This window comes from Neospora caninum, chromosome IV, assembly GCF_000208865.1.
Source record: "Neospora caninum Liverpool complete genome, chromosome IV".
Taxonomy (NCBI): Eukaryota; Apicomplexa; class Conoidasida; order Eucoccidiorida; family Sarcocystidae; genus Neospora; species Neospora caninum.
Window position 1 is genome coordinate 1,803,349 of NC_018389.1, and position 13,783 is coordinate 1,817,131.

Sequence of the window (13,783 nt, forward strand, 5' to 3'; positions counted from 1 at the left end):
GTCCATCTCCAACACCTTTCGTCGCTATGCCACAAATTTTGTGTTGGGATGTTCTGAACTCCACCTTCAGGTTTAGGCCTTCTGTACAGGTGCCAACCAAGAGGAACATACCATCTGGGCTAGCCGACTTTCATCGCGCAGAAGTGCACACCCGTCTCGATGTTTCCCTCTGAGGGCGTGAACAAAGAAAGCACCTGAGTCCAAGCCAACACCGTGCATCTTCGACAGTTCACAAACACTGCCGATCCTGCAGATGAATGTACGTGGCGAACGACTCGTGAGACTCCCGGAAACAATTCCTGCCTCTGTGTGGAGCTCACTGTCTTCTGAAAACTTTCTCAGTGTAACATTCTTTTTTCGCTCCATGGAGCCTATGCTGAGGGCCACATCTTCTGGAGAATCATCCTTTTGTGTAGGTCGTTTTTGACCCGACACACGCTCCTGATTTGGTGCGCCACTCAAAGGAAAAACTTCATCGATACGGTTTTGCGTAAGTATGAGTTCCCTTTCCCCTCGATGCTGTTCGTCTTCCTGTGTTTCTTGAGTCTGTTGAACGTCAAAACCAGCAATTACCAATCGACCGATCGGAACAGCAAAGTCTGAAACGGCGGAGCAAGGAACGCCGCTGTTCGTTAGGTCTGTGCTGGAACATCCACAGATGGTGAAGAGGCCAGGGCGTACGTTGTTCCTTGGGACTACCAAACCAATGTCGGCATGGCAATACGCCCCTGGACGAAAATCTGTGTTCGCGTACGTGCATTTGACCGCTGTTCTCAGTTGGAGCGAAATTGTTGAATTGTGTGTCCCTCCGGGCAATGCAGACGAGAACGCATCATCTGTTGCTGTCGTCGCCTCACTGACGATATACGAAGAGTGAACGTTGTTATCTTCACGAAGAGAATCACCATGTTTGATCGCCTCGGGACCCGCGAAAGACAGATGGCACTCAGCTTTGTTTCCGAACTCTCGGCAGACACTCGATTTCTCGATTGTCTGTCGAGCGTCTTCACCATCCAGTAACAAGAGATCTTCTGGGATTACTGGCATATCCCTGCTAGCGAACACCTGGCTTCGAGAAGCCTTTTCCATATGATGTGCGGGACTTTTCACGAGGTTGGGAATGTCTATTTCCTTGCGTGCTTCTTGTTCGCTGATACCCGACACACCACAACTAGAGAAGTCGTCCCCCTCAGCAATGCTGATTGCAAACACGCCGTCTCCGTTTTTGTCTCCGGATCCATAGAAGTGGCCTTTTAACGTCAAATCACAATGCTCCCCCATGCGACAGAGATAACTGCGAGACTCGGGACCTGCAAAACCCCAACATCGTCTCTCGATACATCTGCGGCCCTTGCCAAAGCAGTCGGTGTCAACTTCACATGCGCTGAGCTCGAGTAACCTCTTGCCGACATCGGATTGACTTTTCAGCGGATGAATGTGTGCACGCTCCTGCTGTAACAGTCTGCGGGAATTTTCCTCTGTCTCTTCGGAATATGCTTTGCCGTTTTCGACCTCCAAAGCAAGGTTCGGTATTCCCCGTTCACTTGCTGAGTTTCCTTTTGAAGTCGTATCTGGCGAGACCCACTGCGATGGCGCCTTTGTGTGAATATCAAGAATATCTGTGTTATGCTCTTCCCGCTCTCTCGAACCCTTTCGTTTCTCTCTTTCACGAGGCAGAAGAGCGTCCTCAGCAGAATAAGGAGTAGGCTCCCGAGTCCTTGCATGAAAAAGGCGATTGCTTACATCGAAGAGGCTGCTACCGCTACTGCCACGAAGCGGTCTTCCTAAGACGTCGAAAACTCGGAAGATGCTAGACGCGGAACTGCTCCTGATGTTTGTCTCTGCTAGTTCAGTTTGAAAATGCTGCTCCGTTCCCGCGTAGGTGGGCGAGGACGAGTTTTTGCTGTTCCCTTGTATATCGCTTTCTATTGCGGATACGAAGACCAAAGGTAAGAATCTCTGTGTGGCAAGGTGCGGGGTACTGCCCCGGGCGATTGATTGCGAATGAAGATCAAGCATTGCAACGGTATTTAAGAACAACATAACTGAAATTGCAACCTTTTTCGACCAGGGCACTGCTATCCATAGTCTCTTGAAGCGGCAAGCAATATCACCAGGAATTTCCTGGCCTGCGACAGCAGACGGTGGCTCTGGCGTGGCCCCCGGAAGGCCTGACCGTCGCCTGAAATCATTTTGAGGAAGGCGTGGCATTATCGGCTTCATTGTGATAACTCTCGACTCTCTAGAATGGGGCTGGTCTGTCATATCGCCCGTACTTCGGCCGCCGGTCACGGAGCCATGGCATGTCTCATCGCGTTCCGGCTGGCAACGAGGGTCCCGGCCGAGTTTTCTGAAAGCGGGACACTCGTTTATCCGATTTCGGACTCTTAGGTCACGCCGAGTGGCCCGGGTAAAACCTGAGGAAGGAACACAGGTTTGCCTTGTGGGTAGAGATGCGAACGAGTTCTCATCCTCTAGTTTTGTTCTTGTCACTGTCATGGACGACCAGGACAAACCCGGCCAAAATGCCCGGGATTTGCGGCAGGGGTTGTCTGCCATCAGGATCAGCAAATGCTATGCCTCTCCTCCAGAGCTATGACTAGAACCGCCATTTAACGTTCGGGGAACTACAAATCAAATCAAACTTCTGCCGCGTGCACAGACGACAACAAGGGGGACGAAGAACGTACCTCAGGAAAATAGCGGCTAGGAGGCACCAATAGAGGATTAAATACTGGACTGTAAAGAAGTGAATATAGACAATGACCCTCGTCGGAAAAATCCCAAAGAGTACATTGGTGGGATATTGATGTCTGGGATGATGGAAACGATTCCACCTATATTAACGGGAGACCTGTTTGCAGCGACAGCGTGGACAGGCTTTTCTTGGCATTCAAATTGTGGTCTTAAACCGTTCGCCTTTTGGACTCTTTGACACTAGAGGATCAAGTACCACAAACACGCTTCGCATACGCTTCACCACTAGGGAATATCCACTAGTCAGCTTTCTTCGGCAAAAAGAAGTGTCTCCAAGAGGCGGCAATACAATAATCTGTTTTTGTTTTTCAGTGGTCGGAACCAGGTACATTACAGACTAGCGTTGAGCAACCATCAAAACAGCAGGAAATCAGGAGCAAATCAACTACTCAACTGTGTACACGGTACAAGAATGGAGGCCCTTGAAACGGCGGTAAAGGCGGTAGCCTCGAGAGCACAAAAAATTGGAATAGGAAAAAACTCTTGGCGGGGCGTTCAGAGCTACGCAGAAAATGACCCCTCACTTTCTGGGCGTTTTATACAGGGAATCCTCCGCTACAGAGCAACTTTAGAGCACACGTAAAAGCCACGCGGCAAAACAAGGGTGTATCTCTGATAGTCGGTGGTGGGTTGGTAGAAGAACAGCGCTTTTTTCGGATGCCGTGGCCACGCGGCATTTCTTTTTTGGCAGACGTGTCTACGGAGGAAACAGCGTTTTTGGACGTCCACCTCCCGCAAGACTAACATTACAGCAAAAAAGGGAAAGCTCCAGTTGCTCATTACTACTCCTACACGAGGAGGAAAGACCTCGGATGAGGAATATGCCGCAGGAGTCCAACAAGTGGGAACGCAGGACAGAAAAATGACCAGCATGGTTCGTCACTGGTGAAGCTGTCCTCTGTCGGTGTAATCTATACGCATCATCAGTTTGCTAGGTCAAAAAAAAATTCACACGTCAACGAGGCAAGACGAGACATACATAGGGAACGGGTCTACTGCTTATAACTTCCTTAAATGTCGGCTTTAAAAACGAGGGAAGATTCGCCACGTCCATTTATTCAGAGGAGTCGAGCAGCGAGTGTAGCAAAAGTGGTCATTGGGGACAAACGGACGATTGTGTAAGTATGAGAGAAGTGTCTGACGTAACATACATGTAACAGCATTGTGTGTCGCACATGTGCACCAAAAGCAAAAAAACAGTGGACACGGTGAGAGCCCGCCGAGAATCAACACATCGACAATTCTGCAAGTAGCTCAACTGCCTATTCAGTTTACAAAGACAGCAATTTCCAGCACGTTGAGCTGTGTAGTGATTTCACTAGTGGAGAAAACATCGGGCTGAAGAAGAGAGAGACGACCCTGTATTTGTGGTACTTCAACATTTCTACTCCCGACAGAATTCCAACCGAACAAAAGCGTTCTTCAGTTCACTTGTACCTTGTCGCAGATACGTGGGGTTCCAGTTCAACTATTTGTATACTTGAATCTTGGCGGCGGCATAGGCTCGTTGTCTACTGACAAGAATTTGTCGCTAGGGGGGTAAACGCCATGACAAAACTTGCCGATACTTTTATTATCTACTAGACCAAAATGCGCAACCAGTGGGCATAAGAAACGCCCCAGTGACTCCCCTCCACAGGGAGTGAATAACCGCTGCGCGTGAGAATAGTGATTATTATAAGCTGACAACAGGGTGGCACGTTGGTGACATGAAGGCATCGTGAGACAACAAAATATGTTAAGGAAGGAGGGCTGCTATGTTGCAGTATATAAAGCTGTGCCATTATTTCACCATGTCTTCGGGGGTCACAAGTGTGGCCACAGCAGTGCACCAAGGACAGGAAGACTGCTTATCTCCTGCTCCGTATTGCCTCGAATTGCCCCTTGTTAGGGTGTCCGCTTGCATGTGTATGCGCAACTTCTGAGCTGCGACGAAACAATCACTTTACATTATCAGCTGTGTGCGTTTTGAAGCCAGGCTACCTGCAGCCTCACCACTGGCCACATTGGTTGTGTGCTCAACAGCATGAGGTTCAAGCTGGCAGCACGTTCGTAACTCTCATCGCTTGGCCTGACGTCAGCGTGCCGTCACCCAGTACTAGTTGTCAGCGAGTCCACTGCCTTGCGACGGCACGTCCTAGAGCCAATGCAGCAGGTTGTATTTTTACGTGAGGGTACGACATGCTCCAAGCTGCCTTCACACACATTCTGACACGCTTTGGCGGTACTGTCTGCCAGCTTGAGTGACTCTACTGTACCGTGGGTTACCACAGTGCTCGTGCAAAGTCTCCAACCATATAACAACCCATCTAACTGCAGACGTCGTTCAGGGAGGTCTCTAATTCAAATGCAACTCAATTTTCATATATGCGGTGTCTACGGGCCAGTGTTGAGGAGGCAATGGATCAGATTGCGCTCCTTGGGTTCTTCCACAGGATAGCTTACACACTGGTGAACAATCAGCACCTGTGAAGTCACAAAGCAAGTTTGAAAATCAATTCCTAAAACTGGAGAGGAAGAGGGCACCGCTTCGCAGCACCTGATTGTCACAGTGGTAATCGAAACCAGTGCCACGGGTATTCCGCCCCTGTTGGCTCAGAACACAATGGTAATCGAAACACGTGCCATGGGTATTCCGCCCCAGTTGGCTCAAAACACAGTGGTAATCGAAACACGTGCCACGGGTATTCCGCCCCAGCCGGCTCAAAAAAAATGCTAATCGAAACCAGTGCCACAGGTATCCGCCCCAGCCGGCTCCAGCTTCATGATAAAAGAAGGTTCAGTCGAGCTTCGTCGTTTCAGTACGTCGCTTGCCGTTGCTACAAACTGTTCTTCCTTGCATGAGAAAGATACTGCGCTGCAGGAGCCCCCTATAGAGTTTACGACGTGGGGAACAAGTGCGGATACTCCCTCAGAATATCGAGAGTCGTTGGCCTTTCTGACTCTTCGAATGCTAGTAAGAGGTCCATTATTTTTTGGAGGTCTTCCATATCAGGCGCCGATGATGGATTGAAACATTTTGACTTTCGGAGTTGTGGCCTAGTCTGAGCCAGCCTGGAAATTCGACTCGCAGTGACGAGCGGCGAGGCAGGGGACCCCAGGCTTCCAAAAGGGTGAGGATGTCCACCACATAGCAATTGAAAAATAACAACTCCCACAGCCCAGGCATCTCGACTCGGAGAAAATACCACAGGATGCCGTAATGGAGCGACACGTTTCAAATTCGACGCAGTAGAAGGGTCGTGATACATACTGTGTCCCGTCTCTTCGAACGGTTCGGGCTGACCTGTGTAATACCGAGCCACACCAGTATTTCCCAGATACAGAAGACGGTTAGCGGGCGTTGCCCCTATCACTTCGTTTCCACTAAAGAAGAATGATGCTATTGAGATCCCAAGATGGACAAGGCCCATTGCCTGCATCATTGCAGACTCTAAGATAACCTGTTTCACCAGGAAGGCAGCCAATGTCGGGGTCAGCCGTTTACAGAGCACATGAGACAAGGGAACATCTGCCGGAGGGTATCTAAGAAAAAGATTTAATGCTGTTCGCCACCCATCTTCGGCACTCTCATCCACAATGAACTCAAGTGGAGCGTCAGGTGAACCAAGGGTAAATACTCCCCCCGCGAACATCAAGCCAAATTGTGAAAAGACAGAATCGGGTTTTCCTACGTATCCCGGAGGCAACAGTGAACTCTCCCTCTGTGCTCTAGATGTGAGCGCAGTTTTCACAAATTGAGGGTCGACACTGTCTTTGTCACTGGCTCCTCCGCTGCGTAAAAGAGGCTGCCAGTATATGTGGTCCGGTACATTTCCTCCATCCTGCTGTTCTTGCATTCTCAAGAGCATAAACCCGTTCTGCTTGCCTGCCAGTCCAAGAAAGTTGACAATTTTTCCTTCCCCATTTTCGGGAAATTGCCTGAGTCGCATCGGAAGTGGAGGAGAACTGCTGGGCGGGTTTAGGCTTCCCTCAGCGACCAGCAACTCTCTGAGCAAAGATCGGTCCTCCTGTGACGGTAGGGGCAACCTATATCGTCTTCCCTGGGATAGCAATACACCGAGGCCTGCGCTAAAATCGGGCCTTCGTGAGAGGGATATGGGAGTCAAATCCTGATTTTGCAGTTCTCTATATAGTTGGCTCCTCGCGGTCAAACTCTCGGCAGCTCTTCGAGCACTTTGTTTTAGTCGGAGTACAAGGGCTCTTGCTGTTCCTGACTCGTCTCCGCTTGAGGTTCCTTCGCTGCTGTATGACATGGAAGACAGCGGACTTGACCTAGTCTTCGCCAGAGGAGTCGAAGGTTTCTTGTGTCTGACTCCATAGGCAAAAGTCACGGCCTCAAGAAACCAGATCACAACGATAGTCCCGAGAAGCCATGTCCGGGGGTGCCGGCTTGCCATCGGACACTGTTTTTTCTTGTGAATCATCGGCGAGCGGAGTCGAAAGCGGGACTCTGCATATTCGCACAATGTCGTGCCAGTAGGGATCCGCGAGCACATCATTACTGCGCACGTGTAAACGGCCGGTTCACGCTGAACACAGCAGCAATTTTGAGAGTAGACGCCTTGAGGTGTGTCGCCTGGCCCGACGCACGAACTTCATTAAGCAGCCAATGCCTAAACTGGAGGGGACAAGAACGAAACGCCCGTCTGGCATGCAGTGCAGACGTCCTTTTCCTACTGAAAAAAGATGCCAAAAAAAACCAGAAAGGAGGCCGTATCTGGCTGCCTCGTCTCCCCCCCTGTGTCTTGCTCTAGAAAGAACCTGGAGTCGCCTCTCGAGCAGAACACGGGCGCACAGCCACTGTTGACAGCATAGACTTACGGCGCTCTCTTCAGTAGCAGTCAACACATCTGTAGAATTAAATTTCCCTTCAATTTGGCCGTTTGAAGTACTTGCAATGATGTAAATGTACCAATTGCGCCAGCGAAACTCAAGCCACGTGGCGGAGAAGTCGGTGACCCATGCCGGTGCCAGGAAGCGAGGCTTCCCGCTGGTCCGTACCCGCACGTGTATCTGCGAACCGGAGCACGAAAAGACAACGCACTTTTCCTTCGTCTCACAGACGCACGCGGAGACTCGCAGATGAACCGCCTGTTCAACTGAAAAAAATCCGTGGTAATTCTAAAGTCAAAACATATCTGACAGACACTGGCAGACACGGCTAGCACCGCTAGGCACGATAGCAACTACCGTCAGGAGTCTAGCTGTCGTGTCTGTTTGTGGTTCTCTTCCGCGACTCATTCAGAAAAGCAGGCAGACGCACTGATTTTGGATGGTATTATTTTTAACACCGCCTTCAGCGACTTCCATCGAGACGTCAGAAGCGATGAAATTGAACTCAATATGAAGCACGAACCGCTGGGATTTTTTCGTTGTGTGGCCCCCATCACATGCCTGTATTTCCCCGGAATCTCCTGTCTACGGCACAAAGCGGTGGCTACTCTGGGGGTTGCTTTTGGTAGAAATTTTCCTCCTCTATTTATCTTGCTTGGAGAGCGGTGCAAAGACGAAAAATAGCCGCTCGAGGTATCAGAGCAGCTTCGTGTCGCCTTCTGCCGGGGTGTGCTACGCGTGCTAATTGTGGTGTCGAGACCTAGGAACGGCGTCCAGGTTCATGTGCTGATGGCTAACGAGGATAAAGAGATCTGTGAAGCAAATGATCCACACGAAGATGGGCCCTCTGCCGACTGGAGATCCGGAATACGGGTTGCCAGGTCCTTTCGTTCGTGTAGAGCGCGTAGTTATCAACGACCCAGATAACCATCTATGACACACATCTGCCACCGGAGATTCGCGAGCTCGCCCGGCACTTGAGCGACCAGAGACCATGTACTTGTTTGTTCAGCATTCACGAAAAAAACCAGAAATTCGCTCCCTAGGGCAGCCATCGCTTTGCGCATACTGTCTGGCGAAGCCGTGGAAAAAATAGTGATATCCAGGGAGACCTGCAACATACCACGGTGGAGTGTGTGGCTTATATACGCATGGAGGGCTGTGACGGTTTTGCAGACACGTTCGCTTCAATGCATATCTCTCTGGGTCGCATCTGCAACAAACAGAGAAGCTTTTCATAACGCGTTCTACCATAGTGGAGCTAAACCGAAACACCTTCATGAATCGGGAAAGCACCCGCCACTGTGGTGTTCGCGCATGGCAGCAAATAAGCTGTTTCTGAATCGGAGGCCGTCTTTTTCAGGCTTCTTTTTGGACGATGAGAACAATGCTTGTCACTTATTGTTCCCAGGAACCGGAAGATCGCCATCACCTGGGTTCGACATCAGGCAGGACGGTCCATTTGCACATGCTGGTGTGTGTGTGTTGGTTGGTGGTTGCCGACCGAAGTGGTTCGACGAGGCATTCGCCAAAGCAACAAAATGCTGTGTGAGTATTTACGGCAAACACATGTTCACTGGGGGATCGCCTAGGCCACTAGTAGCATTCTACGGCGGCGCCTCCTGTTTGCTCCGGGGAACAGCGTATTAACATTCAAAGTGAAGGTGCCTGCCATCGCCCCGTGCGAAGGGATTTGCTGACCACACTGGTCGGAATCCTGGCTTGGTAACGTTACTAGAGGTGCCTGTCACTGCCAGGTCCCCGCCCTCAAGGTGGGATGTACGCTGCAATGTAGGTTTATGTCGAGTCGCTCAAGGAAGATTTGATCCTGTTTATGATTTAAGGGATGTAAAGGTGCTCAGGGTCGTCTCAGATTCAGGCTTTACGTACCCGAATGTTAATTCAACAATCTGTGAGTCGAAATGTAGTCAGTGGATGGGTTATTATTGGGGTTGTGGCTGGGTCCTACGATACGCTGCCTGGACTTGGAGGTCAGTGTTCGACTGAGTGCTCCCTGGTCTCTACCAGATAACCCAAACATCGACATGGCACACCCACATGCTGCTTCGCATCTACAGGACGACAGTCGAAGACGCCAACCAAGCCGCGAAACGCATAAACGCACGGACAATTGAACCTCTAGTGCGCCGTATCCGACTCCTCGCCTGGTTGTTTTATTCACCACCGCTGACTCCATTATCCACGGGATGAGAAAGAACGACGACAGACCACCACTCTAGAGACTAATCCACATTCGTTTAGCAGCGCAGCGACACTGTAGTTTCGCACCGTGGGTTTCCGTAGGAGTAATTTCTTTTAAAGTGCTTCCCACGGCTTCTTTCTCGACCGAAATCCAGCACTACCGATCTTTTCACGAGCAAATTTGCACCCAAGTAGAGCTGTCTCTCGACTTCCTAATCGTCGTCGGCTTCGAAGTCTGGCGTGCCACAAACTACAACAGCTGGGCTTCTCTTTTCTGAATACCCCTTCATGCAAAAGAGAAGGATATCCAGCACTCCCTTGTAGCGTTTGTGATATTGTCACTAATAGGGTGGTCAAGAAATCCATTTTCCCCCCCGACAACATACCCGACTCCGGACTTGCTGCATGCGAAAAAGAATGCACACCCAGGCACGGTAACAATGCTTTCTCTCCTGGACACCTCTTCTGCTGCCATTGCCGCCCCCCTTCGATCCCAGACTGTTATTTCTTCTGAGTTTTTCTCTCCAAAATAACACTCAAATCGTGTTGATGCATTCTTATCCATTTGGTCTGCTTGTAAGATACAGTTCTAGGCGGTTATTGGGTTTTTGCCCGGAGTGTACGACGCAGAAACAGGCAGCGCTCTCTGCTGTTGCGGTCACTTGCTACTCTGCCAACCAGGCAAAAAAGGCAGACGAATCGAGAGTGACGAGAAATCGGGTCTCTGCCTCTTCCCCCTTTTCGCGCCTGCTCGGACTACCACAGGCAACCACAACTGTCTTTTGTCGTTTCTCCCATACGGCTTCGTTCGCCACGCCTGTTGCAATGTCTTCCTCCAGAGGTGGCGAGACTTCCACATCTTCTGCGGCATCTTCCTCCGCAGGTTAGACACCTGTGGTTCTCTGAACACAAGCAGGAAAGCACGAAATGCGAAACGTCCATTCCGTGTCTTTTCAACCACCGGTTTCCTTTCTGTTTTGGGGTTGTCACTGCAGCGGAAACGCTGAGCCCAGGAGTTCCGAGTGACAGGGGCGGCTCCGAGTGTCTGCTCTTGCAACACACAAGCTGGCGAATGCAGGCTCTTCCCTCCATGCATCCTTGTCCAGTTTTGTCCCTGAATTTGCCGCATTGGGGGATCTCAGGTGTATAGACACCCTCGAATCACAGATGCACCGCGTGGACCCTTTTTCGTAGAATGGGGTAGTGCGTGGACGCGCTTTCCATTTGCGCTGTACAGATTTTGTCTATGCGTGACAACGCATCCATCTGCCATTCTCGTTTCTCCGCGGCCAAATAGGAGATCAGAGATATCCGCATTTTATTGTGTATAAGTGTGCGTGTATGTGTGCGGTTCCGTGCCTACGAACGTTCCCGCTTCTCGCCCGTCGGCTGTTCGCACCGCTCGCGCCCCTGCTCGCTTTCGACTCCTGTGTGTTCAGGATCCACTCGCCTCGTCGATGTCGGGTGTTTCATTCTCCGAGGAGATGGCCTTCTGATCGCAGACCCTCTTTCCGTTGGGGGCACTCTGGACACTGCGATGACCGCCGGAGGGGGGCTGGGCGCGGCTGTTCGTTCAGCCGGAGGTCGGACCTTCTCAGAGAAGAAGTCTGGATTTGCAGAAAACGGCGCGCAGCAGCGACCTGAGCTGTCTCTTCCTCAGGGCAGTCTCGCCCTCGACTACGTGGCCCCAGGATTGTGGGGAGTAAGTGGAGGGAAAAACGGGAAAAAACAGAGAGGGGGGAAAGGTGGGGAAGTCGGAAACCTTGGACACAAAAAGGCAGGGTAGAAGGCAAAAAGGGGCGGATAAGAGCCAGCGGAGGCAGTGATGACGCACGAGGAACGGCGGACAGTGGGGCGTACGGGAAGCATAAGGAGAGCAGACGCGCAGTGGAGTGTTGCCCCGCGTCTTGTATGGCAAAAGCCTGCGTGAACTTGGTGAAAAACGAGGCTCGACCTGTGACATCTGTTCACTCGTCTCAATTCGCCATTATTTCTGTCGCTCGACCTGCTCATATTTGTGGAGGCGTCTTCTTGACGTGTGCGCTTGCCTCACCTTCGGGCAGTACCGCTGTTGTCTGGAGTCCACGAACAAAGACATTCAAGACCTAAACCAGTAGTCCTACCCGTAGTATATGCTCCCCAGAACAAGCTTGTAAATGATTCTGTCTCAGAGATTATCGCTCCCCGTACGATCATCTTCATCGTACTAGCTGCGCACAACGATGTGGAGATTCAACAGTTCTCGTGCCGGGCTCTCGACCCTGCCCGGGAGCAGCATTCTCCGCCTTCCCCGGCCCAATCTCAGATTTCGCCTGTCTCCAGAATCGGCTGTCAGCACTGCCGAACACTATCTCTGCGCTCTCGCCTATGTGTTTCTTCCCCAACCCGCAGGTTCTGGCCGACGTTGAGCGCATGCAGCCGATCGGAGGCGGGTGCAGTGCCGCACCAGGCGCGGGAGGAGCCCTGTCGGACTCTTCAGGCGACGACTTTTCGTTGTTGATGGACGCGGGGAGCTCAGTGAACGTCCTCTTTCTCCTCAACAGCGCACACATGCAAATGCAGCAGGCGGAACTCAGTGTGTTGCAAGGCCTTCCCTGGGAACCTTTCGAAAGCCCGCGGGGCAACCGAGTCTACGTGAGTAGTGGCCAAGTCGGCGTTTTCACGACGCACAGCATGACAGGTACGTCTGAAGCGAAGGACGAGACGGTTTGCATGCACGTGGAGAAGAGGGAGAGAAAGCAGCAGTCGGGAGGGCCTGTGTCGCGCGAGGGTTAACTGGATGGTTCACGAATCCCGTGACTCGGAGAGACAGAGAACAAAGCGGCGAAAGGCAGAAAGTGGAACATCAGGCAGTGAAAACAGAGTCGATTTGCGAACGACCGAGCGCGAGCTTCTCCATAGAAAAGCGACGGAAACGTGGCAAGATTTATCTGCACAGATCCACACGAACGTGGTGTGTTCCACAGCCAGGGGGAAGGCGTGAAGAGCGGTCGAGAAGACGGGGTATGAACAAACGAAACAGCAAGCGTCGAATATCCCGGGAACGCCGCGGTCTGTTTTCCTTCTCAGATGCCCAGGAGGCGGTGTCGAGGGCCTCGCCGCAAGCTGCGCAAGCTCAAACCGCGTTGTGGTACAATCGCGCGTGCGAACTGACCTGCAGTGAACACCAAGTAGGTCCTGAGGCGCGTGCGTCTTTGCGTCTCGCGTTCGAAAAGCTCGTGCCGCGACGCCCCGTTGTGACCCGACCCCGTGGAATGCGCGTCCGGGTGTGTCCTCGGGAATGGTACCCTCTGATGTGCGTGACCGTCCTGTGTCTCTTCCGTTTCTGGGAGAGGACGTCCTGGATACGAGCGGCATCGCAAACAGTGCGCCACAACCTCGAAAGGGGCCGCGCCGCTTGTGTCTCTCCCTCTCTGCTATCGTCTGCGATCTAACGATATGGATAGGTACCCGTCACCGTCGGTGGCGCCCTCCGCGACCGCTTCTTCTCAATGTCTCCGTCGGTGTCTCTCCTGCGCTTCCCTCAGGTGGGCATTTTGGACGTCGCGGGAGGACCCGTCGGCTGTGTCTCCGCAACGGGAATCTCCGAAGAAGGGCGCTACCCGATTTACGTGGCGCGCAGTCCTGAAAGCGAGGAGATTTGGGCTGTGAAAGTCGCGTTCTTGTCCTCTTAACGGACCCCGACCTGTGTCGCCTTCAGGGGCGTACGCTCCAGAAACGTGCCGACTGTGGGTTTTTGGAGAACGGCGGATTGAGGTTTTCTGCTTTTGAAACTTCCGGGAGTCTGGCACGCGCTACTCCAGTGTATGTCTGCCTCGGCCGTCTATGCGTCTTTGTCCGTGCCTCTGCCTCGCGTCCGAGGCGACATCACGTTTTCAGTTGAGGGAAGTGTGCGCCGTGTCCGTGCCGTGTGACCGATCCAAAGGGTCCGAGGAGAGAGACCTGAGAAAGAACCCATCACAGGAGAGAGAACGCGCAAAGGGGCTGC

General features: G+C 52.0%; 2 protein-coding genes across 2 annotated transcripts; one reads left to right on the forward strand and one right to left on the reverse strand.

The window, feature by feature from the left end:
• Window positions 1-5,636: 5,636 nt before the first annotated feature.
• Window positions 5,637-7,259, reverse strand: NCLIV_011730 (uncharacterized protein; the record flags this gene model as incomplete). Its single annotated transcript, XM_003880690.1, has 1 exon — window positions 5,637-7,259. One exon carries the CDS (start codon window positions 7,257-7,259, stop codon window positions 5,637-5,639), a length of 1,623 nt encoding a protein of 540 aa, XP_003880739.1.
• A 3,361-nt stretch (window positions 7,260-10,620) lies between these two features.
• NCLIV_011740 (conserved hypothetical protein) lies at window positions 10,621-13,469 on the forward strand (the record flags this gene model as incomplete). The annotated part of the gene is made up of 5 exons (XM_003880691.1): window positions 10,621-10,678; window positions 11,235-11,497; window positions 12,187-12,475; window positions 12,865-12,965; window positions 13,323-13,469. The coding sequence occupies 5 exons, from the start codon at window positions 10,621-10,623 to the stop codon at window positions 13,467-13,469; spliced, it is 858 nt and encodes a 285-aa protein (XP_003880740.1).
• Between the last annotated feature and the right edge of the window lie 314 nt (window positions 13,470-13,783).